Below are 21,124 nucleotides of genomic sequence, written 5' to 3'. Positions count from 1 at the left end.
AAATAAATAAGCCTAGTATCTCATTTGTTACAAAATAATATATAATAAATTATTAGAATTGTTTAAAATATATAATATGAATATTAGTATACATCTATAAATCTAATGATTATAATTTATGAATCTATCTATTAATCTAATAGAAACATAAATAAATAATAAATATAAGTATTACTTGTATTTATGTGTAATAGCTTATAACATAATTAATCATTAATTAATTATAATTAATAATAATCATATTGATGAATGTATATTATTATTAAACTAATTAATGTCTAAATCTATTTGTATTAATTAAGAATGAAATACCTAAATAAATAAATAAACAAAGAAATAAAATTAAAAAAATAAAGGAGCATTGCCTACTACACTATTGTAGAAAGATGAGGAGAAGAAGCTACGGAAGAAGGAGAAGAAAGGAAGGAGAAGAAATAAGGAAGAAGAAGAAGAGAAGAAAGGAAGGAGAAGAAATAAGGAAGAAGAAGAAGAGAAGAAAGGAAGGAGAAGAAATAAGGAAGAAGAAGAGAAGAAAAGAAGAAAGGAAGGGAAGGGAGGAGGAGCCAGGTCAGCAGGGAGGGGCTCAGCCGTTGTTGGCCAGCTAGCGGTCGGCCTCTCGCTGGTGGCCTAATTCTAACGAATCCGAGAGGGAAAGAGAAAGAAAGGGAGAGAAGAGAGAGAGAGAAGAGAGAGAAGAGAGAGAAGGGGGGGGGGGGGGAGAGAGGCTCACTAGCATCAGTGGAGGTGGCGACAGGCCGGCGAGGCAACGACGGTAAGAGATAGAGAGATGGTGTTAGGTGAGGAAGGCGGCGACGGCTACGACAGTTGTGAGCACGCGTGGCGCCCTCAATGCACGCCTACAAACTGCATGGCACAAGCTCGTGCTATACAACACTAAATTTATTATTATTATTTTCTTTCTTTTTTTTCTTTTTTTAAATTTAATTTATATATTATTATTATCATTATTATTATTTTATTATATATATATATATATATATATATATATATATATATACACTTACAAAGTCTTGATTGCTTTCAGAATAGAAAATGAAATGGATAAGTGACCCGTCAATCCACTGGAGGAAAGATTTCTGCAACATTTGAATCCATTAATTATCTTATCCTAACTAATTTCCAACAGAAGCTTTCCTTTTAAAAAAATTTATAAAGTTTCCTTCATAGATACAGAAATATGATCCTTGAAGCATTCGCGCCATAAATATAAGTCAAGCCATCCCTAGCATACTTATTTGGAGCACAGGGATCACCCATCCAATTTCTCTTCATCTGGCATTGCACCTTGATTGCTGTAATGGCATCAACTGGTACCACAAAAGCTTCATGCAAAAAACCTAGATTATATTGATTGAAAATATTTTTTTACCTAGGTAAGATCTGATTCATATCTAGTTTGTATCAGTATTCGTATTCGTTTAAGATTTGATTCACATTCATTTAAAATTCAACTCATATCCTATCCTATTCATCCAAGATTCGATTCATATCCAAAATTATTCTCACCTATTTAGTTAAAATATAGTTTCAACGTTTACTATTCATATCCGAATTTTTCAAATATGAATTGAGCATCCGATCCGCTTTCACCCGATAGAAATGCTCTTTGGCGGGCCGGGCGGCCCGCATTAGGGGGAGATAACGGTCGGCGTCGGCCGGGCTATCGGTCAGGACAAGTATTTGGTTAGAAAATAACCGATTAAAAAGAAAAACCCTCCCTCGAGACTTTAATCCCTAAATCCTCTCCGCTCTGCCTTTCTGGATCTCTCCACTCTCCAACGGCGCACCGGCGGCGAGTGGCACACGGCGACGACATAGGTACGCCCGCGGATTGTTCGCTCTCTCTTACTCTCTCGCCACCCCCACTGGCGGCCGCCGCCTCCCACAACTCTCCCATCTCTCTCTCTCTCACCTGCATTCTCTCTGACTCTCCCACTCCCACAAGTCGCTCCCCACCGGCGACCACCCCGCCCGCAGCCACCGGGCCACCTTCCCACTCTCACTCTCACCTTCCTGCTGCCAAAGCTCCAAACAATTTCTTGATTGCTCCTTGATTTTCAATCTTTCTTAAAGTTGCTAGGCATGACAAACTTTCTGCCCATTACCGCTTGTGAATGAACAGTCAACTGATTTATTATCTAAATTGAATCTCTGCTTTGCTTTTTTCTCTAACGATATTAACTGTTTATTACATTAAAATAGAGTAATGTGGTAGGAAGTTCCAAAAAATTGCAAGAAGCATAGTCAGAACTCAGAAATATCCTGGGATTTAACCAAGATTTCAGTAGATGTAGATTAGTATCACAGTATTACTATTTAGTGAATGTAGATTACTGCTAATTACTTAATTATTTATTAGATGTATATTCCTTAAGAATAGTCTCTGTGTGCGTGCGCGCATGTCTGCGTGCTTGTGCTTGTGGAGATCTCCCTCTTACCTGCTTCACCGTTTACCATGGCTTTCACCCCCTCCTCTACCACCTGGGTGTACAGTTGGTTCTTCACTTGAATACTGTTGAACTGTGCTTTTTAATCGATCAGTAATCAGCCAAGGATCTATACTGTGCATGCATGATGAAATTAGTTTTCGGTGATTGGTTATATGATTCATGCTTATACAATTTCATGTTGATTTTTATTTTTTATTTTTCGAGTTACTCTTTAGAATTTTCTGGCTAGGAGCTGTTATCTTTTCTCGACATAGATTTTGTTGCCACTTCCTTAAAAAGTAAAAGAAAGAAGGCAGGAAAAACTTGTGGATGAATGTGAATTTGAATTAATGTAGGACATCACCAGATTCGGAGGGCTTAAAGAGTACGATGAAGCTAAAGGTTGTCTGCAGGAAATTATATGATTACATTCGATATGATCTAAAGGAAATTGCTTTCCCTTCATCCCTGCCTGACCCTCCCCATCTCAAAAAACGAAGAGAACTGACCTGGAAAGAACGTTGGTATGTTTTGAAGGAAGCATCCAGGCTTTATGCCATTAGCTGGGTGCGAGATATTGGCCCTGACCTCAGACCAAATGACTATAAAAAGGATGTAGAAGAACCTCATGTAGAAAATGCTAGATCTCGCCAAAGTGAACCTTCAACATTGGAGGATCTTGCAGTGGCCGCAAGAGGTGGAATGGAGACCCTGAGACCTGCATTGCAACGCATCTATATGATGCGTGCTTCTGCTTATAGAGATGCACTTAAAAGCTTCATAGAAGGTTATCAAGAAGGGGTAGGGCGTATCATGGAAGAAAAAGCAGATGCTGCGTCTCAGCATCAAAGTGATGAACCAAAAAAATCTACGTGATCTCTGTCTATGAAAAATTTCTGTAAGTTATTTGTAATGTCGACACTATTAGCCATAATTTTCAGACATACAATAGAAATGATTCTGACTTTCTGATTGTTGTAAACAGAGGTATCTCTTTCACAATTTATGACTTCTTAATAATGGCATTCTCAGCGACCTACCCCCTGCAGCCATAATTATCGCCTCCTATTCCTTGCAGTGCGTTGGTTGTGCTATTCTTCTGTTCTTAATGTAGATAGGTACATGTTGTCGATCAGTCATTTGTTTCATAGAATTTAAAGGCACAAGTGTTGAATGGACAAACAAGTGATGCTTTCGTCATCTTCGATATATATATCTGGTTGTGATTTAATGAGCTCAGAATGTTTTCAGATTATCATGCAAAACTTCTGTATGTGGATGTGCAAGTTTACAGATGCATGCTTTGTAATATGGTTTATATTGATAGTACAATAGTACACTTAAAAGGAAGATGCTCTTCTCAGTCGCAGTTTGATCATTGTTGGAAACAAAATATAAACTTTATTCACACATAAATTCTAGACTCTACTCATAATAGAGTTGATATAAGCAGGGACATTTGCACTTAATCGAATATTCAACTGCTGCAATATATCCCCAACATCCTGAAAAAAATAAAAAGAAAAAGAAAAGAAAAGAAAGGAAGAAAGAACGAAAGAAAGAAGTGAAAAAGACAAAAGGGGAAGACTAGGTGGGGCCAAATAAATCTTCGCACATCTTGGGTTGGGATTCAGTTGTGCAGGTCAGTCCAGGCACGCCAATACATTAGTCGCGCTTATTCGATGGCTCTAATCAATTTTGCTCACATACTGACCTTGGATATTTCCTTTTGGGCACAATTGGAACCGTCGGATGCATGCAACCGTATCTTGGTACACATCCGACGGGCACCCGGACTGAAATTGAGCTCTTTAATCTTGACTTATGCCTACATATACCCAATAAAGCTCATAAGACTCATAATTTCTTCCGTGTAGTCGGAGTGAGCACCCACCCACTATTCGTGCCTGCTCTCTTAAAAGTTTGCAGACTGGTGTAGGCATTTTGTCGAACGTTTGGCGTGCACTAAAAGAGGAGGCGATGAAGACGAAGGCCGTGGCCCTCTCTGTCGCTGAGAGATGTAGAGTAAGACTTTCATATTCCTCTCCTTAAAACTCCATTCTTACGTAAATACTCTAGACCTTTTAAATGGGTCTATTTGGGAGCCGACGCAGAAGAAATAGTCGATCTAGTAATGCTTTCATGGCTTCTTTTTTGCAGAATATTTTGGCTTCGAATTGGCAAGCTCATCTCAATACCATCAAGGCAGATGTGAAGGGGAGGTGAATGTCACATAAATCGATTTCTTTGATCATATGGATTCATTCTGTTTCTCTTATTATTTTGAACAAATTGATCAATTTCCCATTATGATGGTACTTTCTATTTGTACATTACCTGCAATTATTCAAGACACTGATGTTTTTCTGTTAAACTGAAAAAAGCAAGAATGACATCTACACATCGAAGGTTTACTACATGATTCAGAAGGGCAGGCCATACTTGTGGATACGAGATGGGGACTTCCACAACACGGTATTGTGTTATATATCTAGCATTTTGATGTTCTCTTGCTATGTAACTATGCTATTTTAGATGAGCTGAGACTAATTAGAGTCCAGTCAAAATGTATGATTTATGTCTGAATTTGATGCTTTACAGATGAGATTCTGTGTTGCAGTTTAGTTAGTCATTGTTATGTTTTTGCTTAGTTTTGGATATGCAATTTTGACTTTCACCCTGCCTGATAGATTAATTTTGCAGAACACACTTATCGATGAACGTGGTTCTCTTTCCATTTCTACCCTGATCCCTGGTCCTCTTATGGGCTTGCTTAGATCCATAAAAAAGGTTGGTGCTTCACAGATCTCCAATTATTCCATGTGACTGTTTATGCATCTGAAGTTCCTTGCAAGACTTAGTAGATGAATCGCTACAGAAATTTATCTTTCCATTTTCTTAACCTATCTCCTCGATTGTGTAAATCTCATAGAGCAATTTATAGAATTGTCTAAGGAATTTGCAATTACTGATTATATTGTTAATGAAATGGTAATAGCAGAGGGATAGTGAGCTCGTATTCTCATGGTTAAAGTCTGCAGTTAAAATATCTTAATGAAATATCCTCCCATGTCCATGTTTGTGTTACACTACAACTATGTAAAGCTACCTGCTCATTGCTGGGAAAGGTAAATAAACTTGAATTATGATCTCTTGAGATTTGGATATGGAGATGAAAATGATAAAACACACGTGCACACAAACAATAGAGATAGGCAAAAAGAGAGTACCATGCTAAACTTCTATATGAGGCTTTCTTGCCTGTCCGAAGCTTTTTGTGAGGTTCACATTGGGTGAAAATTTGCTGATATTAATTTCAATTTCAGTATCTGTACAACAGTTTCTAGAGTAGCCGATCCCGATCTAGGCCGAAACCAGCCGATCCCGACTGGTTTCGGCCTGCAGCAGCTGTCACACAGAGAGAGAGAGAGAAAGAGAGAGAGAGAGATTAAAAAAAAAGAGGGTGAGAGAGAGAAAAAAATGAAGAGAGAGTGAGGGAGAGGGAAAGATTAAAAAAGAGAGAGAGAGAGAGAGAGAGAGAAAGATAGGAAAAAAAAAGTATGGAAGAGAATGAATATTTCAGACTAACAGTTAGAAGGATAGGAAAGAAGAGAGAGAGGAAGAGAGATTTTTATTTTTTAGGCTTTATATGTAAGTAATTATTATTTCTTATTTTCTTATAATTTTTTCTAAATTTTTAGAAATTTCTCAACATTTTTAATAATATTTAGAATTTTATTTAATTAAAATAGTCTAATCCGATACAGGCGGCCGATATGGCCGATACGGCCGATACGGCCGATACGTATCATTTTTCTGGACGGCCGATTCCGATCCCAATACCGATTTTTGGAACCTTGCTAAATACCTATGTTGAATTCACATATTTCTGCTCAAAATCCTCAGTAATTTAGTAGCTTGTCTGTAATATTTCATTGCTAAAAGAAATTGAACAGCATATATAATTTTGATAAACTCGTTCTATGGGCACAATTTCCTTATTTGTATTGTTTCTTATCTTGTGTAGTTGCCAGCTCGGGTTGCTTTGTCAGGTGATGTCATACGTATGAAAGATAAAAAGGTAGCTCTTTACACAATCTTAAGAGAATGCTCCACTTTCATCAACATTCTTAATTGGGCTTCATCTAGGGGTTCAAATGCAATCTCAGTATTACTTCTCTTGACAGTAGATTATTGGGATTCATCCTAAAGGATTATATTGTTTGTCATGATTTTAAGTATTCACTTGTAAGGTGATTTAACAATTGGGTGTTTCTTTTGCTTCTGAATTTTGATACTTGATACAGGTCCAGGTTGTTAAAGATAGCATAAAGGAATCCATATTATCAGAATATAACACAGCTAGCCAAGCCAGTTATACAGTCTCTGCTATACTAAGTTCTGCCAGTATCAGTTGCAGATCAAGGAGCGAAGGCTTCGTGGACATACTAAACACAAATGATTGTTACAATGTTTATAAGTTTGATATTAGGTATGACAGGCTCATTTATTTTAATTTTTGTAGTAGGTAGTTTTAATACATTTAGCAAGTAGCATGCATAAGTGTTTCTCTTGATTTTTTCCCTTTGTTGGCTGAACACTTGAACAATTATTTGGAGTTTGTGTGACTGAAAACTGTTATCTCTCTAAGCCCTTCCTTTGTTTCTTCATCTACTAGTGACACAAGGAGATCCTACCAATTTGGTTGTTATGATTGAAACCATTATAACATGGGAAATTAACCATCTAATGTGCTTCTTAATCTTATTTTCAGTTCGTGCACTTATATTGATGGCAGTGGGGACATACATGATGTGGAGCTGGATGATATTGAAGCTCCTAAAGCTGACTTGCTATGTATGACTTGCTATTTGTAGATTTTATCTGTGCATTTTCTTGACACATTTTCTAGTGTTCTTGAATTCTTTGTATAAAAGATGTCAGCTAGTTTATTGATGCCAGAATATAATGTGCAATCATTCACTACAGAAAGTATCAATTCTTTAACTAAGACTAATCCTTTTGTTTTCTAAGCCTGTAGTCACTTTTGGGATCTAAATGTTTCTGTCTCTGCCTAGTGCCCTTCTCTGGGAAGCTCATCGATGGTATCAATCAAAGTCAGACAAGACGGAGAGCATTGATTCTTTTCTGTTTTGAATATTACAATATGACTGCACGAGTAAGTGAAAGAACTTTGTCATATCTTCAGACAGAAATTCTCTGCTCATTTATTATTAAAGCTGATTTAAAAGTAGAGACCAGTCAGTTAAAAGTCATTTAATCATGCTTTTGCTTCGACTATGGTAGGTCACTGTGGCCATTACTATTGATATTTTATTTAAAATGTTAGTGCAACTTAGTGATATTGCAGACAAGAAACTACAAGACGTCCATGTTCTCTTTTCATCAGTATGTATGTCATGCAAGTTAGAGATGCTTCCTTCCTTCTTATTCACTTGTCATTTGTTAGGTCATGGATTTTGAGTCTTCACTTGCTTATCAATACTATGCATGAGTACGATTTGGCTGTGATATGGGATGAGATCTAAGTGGTTCTATTCTGTTTTTCTGGTGGAAAAATTAGAGTGACTTGGAGGACTTGTATGGTCCATGAATATATCCATGTAAATAAAATCGTGGAAAATCAATTTTATGTGGTATATCTTATGAAAATCGGACAAAAGCCACGACTGATTCTAGGCCACTAGGTAATAATCAACTTTGGTGCATGAATGATGCATTGGTATCCTGGTTGACTATAATTAGGCTCCGAGTACCACTTTATAGTCATGTCAGGTATGTGACCTCTTTTTATGTGAAAGGACTTTGACTTGCTTTTGTCATACAGGATCGTTTGATTTTAGAAGGTTGTGGCAGGAAATTCATTTATTTGTTAATGGCGGAATCCTGAAAATGTTGTTGACTTGATATTATACTTTCTGTTCGAAGGACGCATTGATGCTTTCCATTGACCGAAAGGGATTTGACGTCCTCGCGAAGGTTCCGGAGACTGCGGCGAGCAGTAGTCTTCCTCAACACTACCAATGGAAAGAGTTCAGGTTCTCATTCAAGGAAGAAGCAAAAGATATTGAAGCTTTTTGTAGCATGCTGGTTGACCTGGAGGAAGAAGCTCTTCAAAATGTCAAGAGTTACAGCGGGCTAGGCTGAATCAAAGATATAGAGCAGAAAAAGATGCAACCAGCCTCACCATCTTTACTTTTGACTTCACCTGAATCCGATCTAAATAGCAGCATGATCGAAGGAACTGTATTAACATATTCGATTAAGTGGTTAAGCGCTTGCACTTTTGGGTCGATCAATTGAAATTAACAACGCGAATGATTATTCTAATTAATAGGAATGCCTGCCTGCAGTATTCGATTTAATCTGTTTTTTTTTTTATTAATCTCCTATTTGTCTAGGCTGCTAGTAATGGCATGTACATAAAAAACAACAACGTCAAAATGACATCACGAATGATTTATCCCAAACAAATAAATTGGTATAATTATAATTTTAAAACCATCACATAACAAAGATGGATGTACAACAATCTCTATTCTCCCGGTATACCGTTAATTTCTTCCAAATAAAAGAAAGAAAATCAAGAAAAATGAGTTCCCAAACACCTTATTAACTAATAGGATTCACTCCCATTGCCGACAGGCCGGCGGATCCGAGGATTCTCCGGGCAAGGGCGAGCTCGTCGGAGAGGGCCTTGACGTGGACCCGATAGGCTAAGGCATCCTCGACCGCCTCGGCCTCGAGCTCGCCGAGCTGGACGCTGAGCCGCTCCTCGGCCTCTTCGATAAAACTCAACCGCGATCGCATCCTCTCCAGCTCCGCCCTCGCCTGCCTCACCTCCCTCTCCAGCTCCTCGTTCCTCCGCCTCAGCTCCTCCTCCACCATCGCCTTCTTGGCAATTATACAAACACTTGTATGTATATGGACCGACTTAAATTTGTTTCCCGGGTAGGAGGGAACGAGCTTAATTCCCATTTTATAGGGCCGGAAGATGAGAGGAGGGACGGAATTGCGTCCAGATACAGGAGGGATCACTGATTGCTGAGTCCATAAATTATTGGAAAAATTTGTGGAATTTTTTTTTTATATCAAATTAGCCCTCTTTCTTAAACTTTATTTACACAACACCCCTCACAATACAAAAACTATATTTATTATAATTATCAGTAAATTAGGCTAGTCCAGTATTTTATCTTCTAAATATTTATTAAAAAAACCTAAAAAAATTTAGTGATTATAAAAAATAAGATTCTATATTTTTATGCATAAAATGCTAAACAAATTATGTATCTTATTGTGAAAAATGCTAAACTATTCAGCTTCTTAATATTTCAAATTAATAGTCTATTTTGGATATACTGTTACAAAGATAAAAGTATAATAATTTTGACCAGAGCTTAATCAGACTTTTAACGAGAAAAATGTAAGTAAAAATATAAAGAAAAAATTTTAAATGTTATAATTTTATGCTTGATTATCTATTTTAGTTATTAAATATATCGTCGTAGTAATTCTTTGAAATCAATCTGCACCTAGAATAGCAACAAAGAAAAGAGAAGAAAAAGGAAATTTCTTCTAATTTTTTGCTAACAAAATGTTGAATCAAAGAAAAGTAAGTCCCAAAGAAAAAAAATTTCCGTACCATCATCTAACAGTAAAATACTAATAAATTCAGCGTACGGCTATAATAAAAACTAATTTTAATATTAAGTTTGTGATAAAGATATTTCAGTAAATAAAATTTGTGCAAGGGCTAATTTAGTCAAAACCTCAGATTTGCGTGTAAAGACGGACTTTTAACTATTCTAGGTCTGGACAGCAGAGAATGTATCAAAGTAGGATTGTTACAAAGTTATTTACGAGGTCAACAGACTCTTGGAAACTACGTAAAATATTCTCTGGAAGTAAACAAAATTCGTTGTTTTCTCTAAGCTATTTAAGATATTCGTACATAAAAAACTCACGTACTTCAGGTAAATAAAAAAAATAAAAAAAAAATCACGAAAAAGATGTCTATTTAGAGCTTTGTGTCCACATCTCGTCTGCTGGATAACTTTTCCTGCATCTCGCAACGGGTCAGGGGTAAGAACGACAGTAAATTCGATACAAACTAAGTACTACGTACTGCTGATTAGAGAGATGCCTAATTATAGATAGAGAGGGCAAACGATTGAGTGTGTCGTAGAAGTAGAGGTTCACATCTCACTAGTTCCTTATTTGCGGGGATAGAGATAACGTTACACGTAACGCCATGGGTTTGTGTGCAAGTTATACATCTGCCATGACCCATGAGGTAGATTTTCTTCATTTTTTCCTTGTCAGTGTTGCTGTTCTTGGATTCGGAATATCGAGGGGATAATTGCTCTTTTCCTTGTTGTTCTGCTTTCATTTGTTATAACCAAAAAGACTTGATCTGGAATATTGACGTGATTATTGCCATAGTTAACCAAAGCAAATTTTGTTATTATGTTATCTCAGAAATTGAACAAACACACTACATTTTATCTTCATTGCCTTCACATTTTATTTCTACTATCTTAAAATATTTTAGTTAATTTTAATCTAAACACCATAAGTCATAAATAAATCATTTATTTTAAATCAGAAAATGAAAAGACGAGCTTCGCAATATATGTAGCAAACCCAAATCCTCCCATCCTTGGATTCAACAGTAAATATATAAGATAGACTCGGTCAAGTTAATATATATATATATTTCTTTTTTCGAACTCTTCTAGCAGTCGAAGTATGGAAAAAGAAGCCCTGTAGACTGCTGTCAAGTCCACAGAGACAAATCCACCTCAGAATACACATAAACTGAAATGCTAACGTCGTCAATGACGAATAATGAGTCAAAGATATTAAATGCAATTTTCATCACGAATATTGTGGGAAATTACTTCTATTAGCCCCGGCATTCAAAACATAAAGAAAATGATATAACGTTAATTCTATAATAAAGTTATGATATCTGTCCATGCAAATCACTCACAAATATCTAGTTAATTATATCATCAACAGAAAAAAGAATTTGATAATTTTTTTAATATTTACAAATTGAGCCCTCCATTTTTATCAAATATTTCTAAAAAACACCCTACTATTAGTTAGATTAAAAAATTATTAAAATATCTTACTTTAATCTAAAATGCTCTTACCAAAAAAAAACCTCACATAAGCTAAGAAATTAGAGGAGAATAACTCACTTTAATTTTTGCTCAGATTCTATTCTTTGAGATTTGATGTTGTAGGAGAAGATGAATTTCATTGTATCCTAGAGGAAAGTAGAAGATATAATTTTTTTTTGATATTTTAGAAAATAATTGTTTATAGTGGACGGAGTATTACCATACCAAATGATGTAAGCATTAACCAAATCCATAGTATTTTCCACGTATATGTGGTAAAACAAAAAGATCAATTTGTAAATATTAAAAATAAAAAGAGGTAACCCAAAATAAGTAAAAAAGATAGGGTCTTAAATGCAAATTTTCCTATTCATTTCTATTTTCCAAAATATCTAAACATTATTGCGCTCGTCTAGATTTCAATCTCTTGGGTAATTTGCAACAAAAAAACTTTTAGTTTTGGCAGAGATAAGCACACTCCATTTATTAAATTACAAATTCAGACATTTTTTTTACTGATTTAGACTAATTTGCCATTTTAATCTTAATACGCACATTTTTAAAAATGAGCATATCTTTTGCATAAGCGATACATATAAATTACATAGGTGATACGTGATATTTTTTTTTTAAATTTTGATGCACACATCGTTGATCATTATAGCATATATTTTGTATAGGCAATGCGTATATATTATATAAGTGATGTATGACATTTTTTTTTTGAAATTATAGTGTACATTTTGCATAGTCAATGCGTATAAATTATATAAGTGATGTGTGACTTTTTTTTTTAAAATCTCGATACGCATTTTTAAAAAAAAGTTAGAGCGTACATTTTGTATAGTCGATGCGTATAAATTACATAGGTGATGCATGACATTTTGAGGATATGATAGTCTTTTTGGGATTTGTTAGAACTAAATCAGTAAAAAATAGGCTATCTATTTACATACACTCGAATGACCCCTTCTCATAATAAGAATGTACATAACCCTATTCTGGTCTGGTCCGGTATGGAATGAACTTATAATCTGATGATCGAGTCAATTCCATGATTATAAGTTTATAACCCCAGCCCATTCCCATTTTGGGCGGAACAGATCTACTAATTCTTTTATTTCAGTTAGTAAGAGCGATCTCCCAAAATTACACTTTAATAAATGGGATGCCCTATTTCTGCCAATTAGAAAACTAAAAGGCTTTTTCCTGTAAATTGCCCCAATCTCTCATGTTTTTTTTTTTTGAGGTAAAAGTCATTTTCATTGATCAGGTCAATTACATATTGGAATCAGCTCAATAGTAGACCAATCATGAGACCCTCCCAAAGTCGTAGCGACCTTAGTGAGCGAATGGGCCAAAGCATTGTTAGAGCGGTTTGTGTAATAAACCTTCACCATACATAGGTAGCTAGAATCTCTTTGTAGTCATGCACAATATGCTCCACTCTCCGGTCGTTGCATTTTGCACCACTTACCATATTGACAAGGGTCTGAGAGTCACTGAAGACATAACACTACCTAATAACCTTCTGCTTCTGCAGCTCCTTAAGTCCTTCCAGTAGAGCAAGGGCTTCCCCTACAATGACGCATTCACATTATGATACAATCTCCCATTTTGGCTAAGGTTCGATCTCTTTCAATTCTCTGATCTGAACTAGATCTGGTATGGAACTTTATAGAAAGATCTCGAAAGATGTCATTGTCGGATCAACGTGAAATTTGGATATGTTGGAGCCCTAGAAAAGAGCTTTCCAACAAATTAAGTTTTAGGCAAATCGGATGTGGGAATCTCGAGATATCGTCCGATTAGTGGACGAACGTCAGGAGGTTTGATCAGTATCCGTGGATAGAGGCACAAGATCCTAAGATGATGGTGATTGGTGGTGGACCGATGTTAATGGGGTGGCACCGGTGAAAAGCGATGGTGGAAGGGTTATGGTTAACGGAAGAATTAGGGCAAGTGTTGGATAGATTGGAAGAAGGGGAAGGAGAGGGCCACCTCTAAGGGACTAGAGTGATTGACTGATCGAGGGAGGTTAGAAGCGGCGTCACTGGAGATCGAGAGAACGAGAGCGAAGAAGACGAAGGAGGCAAGGCAAAAACTCAATTCATCAATAATAATCTCTGGTTGTCATCCACATCCCTTTTAGAGGCTAACCAAATAACTCAAAATTAACCCTAAACAATATAATTTCGTCGACCGCGTTCGAACGCGCCCAATCGCGTTTGAATGCACCGAGTTCGCTCTTCTCTAGATTTGCGAACGCAATGTAAGCGTTCGAACGCACTGCAGACGTTAGAATGCACGACTGAACACATCTGTTTTCCACTTCTCTAGATTTGCGAACGTGATGCAGGCATTCACAGTGCGTTCGAACGCATAATGCACACTCTCACAACTACATTCACAACCGCGTTCACAACGGCGTTCGAATGTGACTTACAGAAAACTTATTTTCTTGGAAATTAAACATTAAAACAAGAAACAAAGACACTTCTAAAGTGAATCAATACTCGAGACGACATCGGTGAAGTCCACATTGTATCACATTATTCCAGAAATATAGCTTTGCCCAATATAAACTTGTATGGATGCTCACTAAGAAAAATGCCAGCTCCCCCATCATGGCGACCATGCCATAAGGCATCCATCCAGCACATAATCTCTCACACTCCATCTGCTAGGTCATAGTGGTTCACTTGTGCGCACTCTACGCCCTTTGACTACAAAAGGACAGGGCACAGCTCCTTACTAGAGATGTTTACTGCCACTAACATAATATCTGTGGGAGACACCTCTTTCTTTCTAAACACTAGATTGTTATGAGCTTTCCTTATGGCTCACATAACAGCGTATAGGTAAGCTTTCTAATTTGGCGAGAGATCTTTTCTTACCAAGAAGAGCTAGTCATCTAAGCGGTGAGTTGTGGCACTGAGCTAGAGGCCAAGGCGACTAGCAAACTAGGCTGCCCTTGCATGGTCGCACTTAAGAAGTATATGCTCAACAGTCTCTTCATCATCCGTGTAGTGCTGTAGTCATTGCTTTTTTCAATTCTTCAAATACCTTTGTTGCTACCTTAGTCCATTGGAACTCCCCTTTCTTTAATAGTGATGTTAAGGGGGTGGCGATCTTACCATAGTTAGCAATAAATCGACGGTAATAGCTCGTCAATCTAAGGAAGCCCCACAATTCTTTTAATGTCTTTGAAATTTGCCATAGCACCATGTTCTGCACCTTAGAGGGATCAGCTTCCACTCCCTCCGCTGATATAATGTGGCCAAGGTACTCCACCCTTTGCTGACCCCATAAACACTTGGACTCCTTTACCTTTAGCTCATTGTCTTTCAAAATCTGCAACACTTCGCAGAGGTGGACAAGATGCTCCTTCCATAAACGGTTGTATATTAGGATGTCGTCAAAGAAGACAAGCACTTACTGTCTCAATAACGTCCTAAAAACATCATTCATCAATTCTTGGAAAGTGGAGAGGGCATTAATGAGTTCAAAAGGCATGACCTTGAACTCATAATGCTCGTCATGTGTGTGAAATGCAGTGGTGGCCGGCTTGCAAGTCTAACTTGCTGAAGTAAGAGGCCCACAAAAGCTCATCCAAGAGTTTTTCAATGACAGGAATAGGATAGCTATCCTTCACCGTAATGGCATTGAGTGCACGGTAGTCTACGCAAAATCGCTATGTTTCATCCATCTTTCGCACTAGAAGCATCGATGATAAATATAAGCTCCGACTTAGTTGAATGATTCTATCGTCTAGCATCTCCTTAACAAGCTTTATGATCTTCTCCTTTTGTACAAATGGGTATCAGTAAGGCTGTACATTAGCTGGCTCAGCTTCGGGAGTAATCTCAATGCGGTGGTCTTGGGGTCAACCTATCACAGTTCTGCCAAGCCTTGGATTCCTTGAGGAGATTGGCTAGGAAAGTAAGACTCTCATTAGAGGAGGGGCAAATGTTACTATACTTAAAATCAAATGCACTTTTGAGCACCTTTATCACATATTGTCACCCACAAGAGAGTAGAGCCTCGGCATACGTTTTCACTAAAAGAATCAAGCCATTGCGAGCCTTTTCCTCATGGAAGGACTAGACCACCAAGAGATCGGATCAGATGAAGGGGATAGAGAACTACTATTCGCATGGTTCTTCAAACACCTCGCTGAAGTCCTTCAGCAAGGCAAACAGATCAGCGGGTACTTCTTCCTTTGTATGGTCCACTTGACTCTAGATTAATTGCATTAGAAGGCCATGGGTCCCAGCCCTTGGCGGTCCCACCATCGGCTAAAATTGGGCTCTAAGTCGTAGTCGAATTCTGTCTAACCGTATTCATTTGCCACTTCGCTTGAAATTCATCCATATTTTGAAAAAGTCAAAGGTCACTAGGCCCAAACTTTACAATTAGTGACTAATTAAGTAAATGTAGTAATCACCAAATAATTAAATTATACTTAGATATCGTATGTACTATATTTTTAATTATATTATTATATATTTAGTCTTTTATGTTTTATATCAAAGAGATTAATTATTATATGCCTAATATATGATTAGGAAACTAGAGTCCTTAATAAACAACTATAATTTATAGTAACAACATATCAATGTTATCATAATTATATATATATAATATAAATTATTTATTTAATAAAACCTAATAAATCATTATATGTTACACGAAAACGAATTCTAATTGAATAATAGCTAACATCATACTAATTAAATATTTTCAGACCTCGAACCCTCTTATTAGTGATCCTGTGAACCCTAATAGCAATGAGTTGACACTTGGTTGAAAGACACAAGGGTTACGTGGTTTGTGTCTTCTGATCGGACATTGAGTAGTCTTACCTCCTAGAAAGTTTTCCTATATTATAATATATTACATATTGTGTATATGTATTCTGCTTTGACTTTCAGTGTGATTATATAATCTTATATAAAGATTATTATAATCAAGCATATTTTATTATTTATTTAATTAGACTAATCTTAGATATGAATATGTTGTTGATATCTAAAGATGATTAGAGATGACTATACTAGTATGATTTTATATTGAGATGATCTATAGTATGAGTATGCATATGATAGACTAGCATGGGTATGCATGTAATAGATATATGATTAAAGATTGTATCGCATCATATTTCTTTTGATCTCTTTACCACCTAAATTCCTAAGATGCATGACTTGTTATAGTACTGGATAAATATATATGATATATCATTTAGAAGAAATGAATGAGTTCTCATGGATAGGATTCTAGCTCAGAACAGAACCTGGTTCACTTCTCTAATTACGTATGTTAATGTCTTCTTTCTTGCTTTTCTAATAAAAAAACCTCCACCCAATAGAGCCTAGTCTGAGAGACGAGTTCTCTAGTGTAGCTGGTAGAAAGGATAAGGATACTCGAGAGGGCGTGAGGGTTAGGGCATGCCTATAGTTGACTAATCGCTTGATATATTTGTAATTCTATGACCTTATGTCCGAGGTCAGTAGTCTGCATTAGCAAATATACGGACACATTTCGTTCGCCAGGTCATATGGGCTAAGTTATCCTCATATAATTTATATCAGCTAATTGGGTACCCAGGTCTTGATAATAATGACACATTAACGATTGATAGCATATGATTATATTATTGAGATACTTTTAACAGTTGGCAAGGTATACTCTAAGCCTTCAAGTTAGACTATGAGACCGGGTACCGGATGTTGACTATGTATAATGGTATAGTATGATGATGTTATATCAAGATAATATCAATGATTGAGATATTAAGAAATTTATATGATTTCATTATCATCTAATATATATATATATATATATATATATATATATATATATATATGATTATCGAGTATCATGCTCCAAATATGATTGCATTTGACGTTATAGCATGGTCATGGTCGATATGTATCACATGTTATATTTGAGAATGTTATGATGATGGTATGATTAGAGATTTATATATATATATATATATATATCTTATTAGAAATTACATACTTGATCAGTCATGACATGATGTCTAACGTATATTTATATAGTATTGATAATATAGTTATATATTCATTCATAACTTAATACTCATTTCTTATTCATATTATTTAGTACATGATTTACTTTTTATTTGACATCATCGATTTGGAAAAAAATTTATTCACTGAGTCTTTAGCTTATGGCTCTCTTTATTAGTCTTTTCTATTCCCTTTAAATATGTGGTATGTGATAACGACTTAAGATATCTTGAGAAAATATTTTAGAGTAAAAGAGGTGAGCTATAGACGTCAAATGGTATAGAAGATAATTTATGTAGAAATTGAATTCTATCAATGTTGTATATATTTGTATCCCACTATATTAGACTATGAGTTGTATTACTTGTATTAGTTGGTTTGTTGTAGCCTATGTGGTTTGTTTCACGATTTTGTATTAGTTGTATTACTTGTATCTTGGTGGTTTATTGTAGCCTGTGTGGATCTTGTCAGATTATATAGTGATCTAGTGTATATTATTATTGACTTAGATATTTATATATTAACGAGTTTATTTGGGTGATGTATAATTTATCTCTAAGATGGATTATATTGAGTATAGGTGTATCTATACGTGACGGTGCTCCCCGTCCTATTGCATGCGCCGCGCATTCGTGCAGATGCATGGGCGAGCACATGCCTATGCCAGGTAGCGACGTTACAAGATTGGTCCAGATTTAGTCCGTAACATTACATAAGCACCCATGGAAAAAATTAACTAACTTTGCAAGAAATAACTTTCTAACGAGTCTTACCTTCTCGGTTGTCAAATGAGGTACAATAGTTGCGAGAACATCTTACCGAAACCTATGTATACCAGCCTATCAAAAATAATTCTGAGTCATGCATAGAAACTTGGGTCGCAAAATTTTACACCATTCTAAAAACTAAAATTGTGATGTGAGAATAAAGTTAGTTAAAAAAAATATAAAGTAAACAATGTAATCATTGGCAAAATTTGTGCCTGTTTATAGTCAATATAACGGTACAACCGTTGATGTACACTTTATTTTTTTTAGATTAATCTTCTCAACTGTCAGTCAAATGGAATTACGGAGGAAGCCATGGATTGCCAATTCCTAATTATATTTAGATGTATCTTGAAATTTTTTAATATAAGACATAAGTTATAAAGGGCAAGCATAATTTCTTATTGAAATATAACAGAAATGAATACATACAAAACGTATGCTCTAATAAAATCAAGAATATTATCTTCGTCTTCCAAGCGGGACAATCTCACTTACATAACCTTCACTTACTTTCTCACTATTTTTATTTCATGAACAAAGTGCCTCTTTATAAAAAGAACTTTGTGGACTTATTTAGTACATTTTTAGTCTTAGGATTGCTCATGTGGAATAATACCTATTCACCATTCAAAAGTAATCCAAAAATTACACGAAAATTTTCACTACCTTCATGTAAACCTTCATTTAACTAAAAAAATGTTGATCTAATCTTTCATCTCTTAATTACCTTTTGGAGGAATGGTGTGTCATGTGGGATATGAGAATAGTCAAATCCAAATTTAAAAAGTATTATGAAATCAATCTCTATATGTCAATTACACACCAACTTGAACACTTCACTCATATTACGTGTATAGCAACGAGAAGAAACTACCACACATGCTTTCAACAACCTATATATATATATATATATATTTCTAAAGAGATTCAAATTTAGCCTCTTCAGTCTATATGATGAATGGGCCTAACTTGGTTGAATTTTCTTATTAAAGGCTCTATTAGATCCCATCCCTTATTAGTCCAAATCTTCTTTAATTCTTGCTTTTCAAGTTTACCATGATAAGTGGAGTCCTTCTTTCTAGTATTTGGCATTGTATTAATTCAAATTATCTGAATAAATCATGAGAACAAGTATTTTCAGATAGATAATAGGAATATATGTCCCACAAGGGTTATTTACAATAATTCAATAAATGTGAATTTTGCAATTAAACTGCCAAATATAACTTACAACTATTGAAGTAACTTATATTCACTAAATATTGCGAATTATGTTCAATAATCGTGAACTATCATATTAATAAGTGCAAAAATTATTAATTAACTGCCAACAACTATACAACAAATAGTCTTAATATTACCCATAAAAAGCATAATCCCTACGATAAATAAAATGATCATAGTAATAGTCCACAAAATCAAGAAGACATTCTCAATAAATGATCTTATAAATTCTTATATATATATATATATATATAATATTGCTTGTGAAACATTGATGAACTATGAAGAAACATAGAAGAATAAATTAACAAGAACCTTAAAATATTCAGCATTGCTAAATAAGTGGAGAGTACCTTGTACCTACAGTGAGAATGTAAAATACCTAGCTAAAATAATGGAGGTGGAAGATCTTGCTTCCTAATGATATATAATAGCTTTTGATTAAACTCTAGAAGATAAAAGATGAAGCGAGATAACCATGAACCATAATAACATCATCTAATTATGAACCATAAGGACAGTTTTTATTTATTGTTTAATTATGAACCATAATAATGAATTTTTTTATTCAAACTCATTTAACTGTTTCTTTATTCAAACCTATTGCAACACATTGCAATAGGTGGTTCTGACCAGTCTTTATTCAAACCAGTCTTTAGATATCCAACTTCTACGTTCTTCTACTGCAGAATTAATTTTTTCAGCTAAATCCGGAGCTACTTTTGACCAAACTGGTCTAGTTCTGGAGTTTATTTACCAATACAAAATGCTTCTCAAACCTACTACCATGAGAGTCTATTACACTGTAGTCTTTAACAAATATTAAACTTATAAGTATTTTATCTTTAAAATAAAATGCTATTAAAATAAATATGTTTATGTAAAAGTAAAATTTTAACTTAAGCTTGTTACTAATAGTTATATTTACCGAATTAGTAAAAATATAAAACACCTCGGAATTGCTACAGTAAAAAAACCTTATTATATATTTTGGTAAATAAAACTTAAAATAGGGCTAGTTTGGTCTCCTAAATAAGTCTTTTTTTAAGTCCGTAGACGATTCACTGAGAATTACAACCACAATCCCACGATCAATGAGAGATAGGATTCTGGCTCATAAAGAACAACTATGTTGACTACACTTTATCTAAATATACTTGAATACATTATTTTCTCCCATAACTAATCTGGTCAAGATCTCCATTCCTGACGTCAAGTTAACATCCTTCTCTTCATCTTCCTAATAAGACAAGTCTTCTGAACGAACAAGTATCTCTTGGGACCAGGAAAAATCTAACTTTTTCTGGAAACTGGGACCATCAAAGTGCTTTCTTTACTTTTTCTCTTCTTGTTTTTTTGAGAAAATTTAAATAACACCTTACATTTTAATTATTTTCTAACGAATATTCGATCTTAGAGAATTTTATAATTCAACCTCTCTTTTTCCTATAGTTTTTGGATGACTCTCTCACTTATAAATTCAATTATTT

The 21,124-nt window shown here is 35.2% G+C and overlaps 2 protein-coding genes across 3 annotated transcripts; both read left to right on the top strand.

The window, feature by feature from the left end:
• Positions 1-1,688: 1,688 nt before the first annotated feature.
• Positions 1,689-3,813, top strand: LOC140771152 (uncharacterized). Of its 2 annotated transcripts, XM_073112576.1 has the most exons (3): positions 1,689-1,839; positions 2,807-3,348; positions 3,436-3,813. In XM_073112576.1, the coding sequence occupies exon 2, from the start codon at positions 2,841-2,843 to the stop codon at positions 3,324-3,326; it is 486 nt and encodes a 161-aa protein (XP_072968677.1). In that variant the 5' UTR covers positions 1,689-1,839; positions 2,807-2,840; the 3' UTR covers positions 3,327-3,348; positions 3,436-3,813. The 2 variants fall into 2 exon arrangements, with proteins under 2 accessions (XP_072968677.1, XP_072968676.1); XM_073112575.1 differs by having other exon boundaries at positions 2,807-3,813.
• Positions 3,814-4,395: 582 nt separating this feature from the next.
• Positions 4,396-8,830, top strand: LOC140771151 (uncharacterized). Its single transcript, XM_073112574.1, has 9 exons — positions 4,396-4,475; positions 4,611-4,672; positions 4,839-4,925; positions 5,154-5,240; positions 6,478-6,531; positions 6,758-6,942; positions 7,225-7,307; positions 7,529-7,629; positions 8,400-8,830. The coding sequence occupies exons 3-9, from the start codon at positions 4,869-4,871 to the stop codon at positions 8,616-8,618; spliced, it is 786 nt and encodes a 261-aa protein (XP_072968675.1). The 5' UTR covers positions 4,396-4,475; positions 4,611-4,672; positions 4,839-4,868; the 3' UTR covers positions 8,619-8,830.
• The last annotated feature ends 12,294 nt before the right edge of the window (positions 8,831-21,124 follow it).

Source organism: Typha angustifolia, chromosome 11 (assembly GCF_048772165.1).
Source record: "Typha angustifolia cultivar Huaian chromosome 11, ASM4877216v1, whole genome shotgun sequence".
NCBI classification, from domain to species: domain Eukaryota; kingdom Viridiplantae; phylum Streptophyta; class Magnoliopsida; order Poales; family Typhaceae; genus Typha; species Typha angustifolia.
This window is presented reverse-complemented; position numbering and strand designations above follow the sequence as displayed.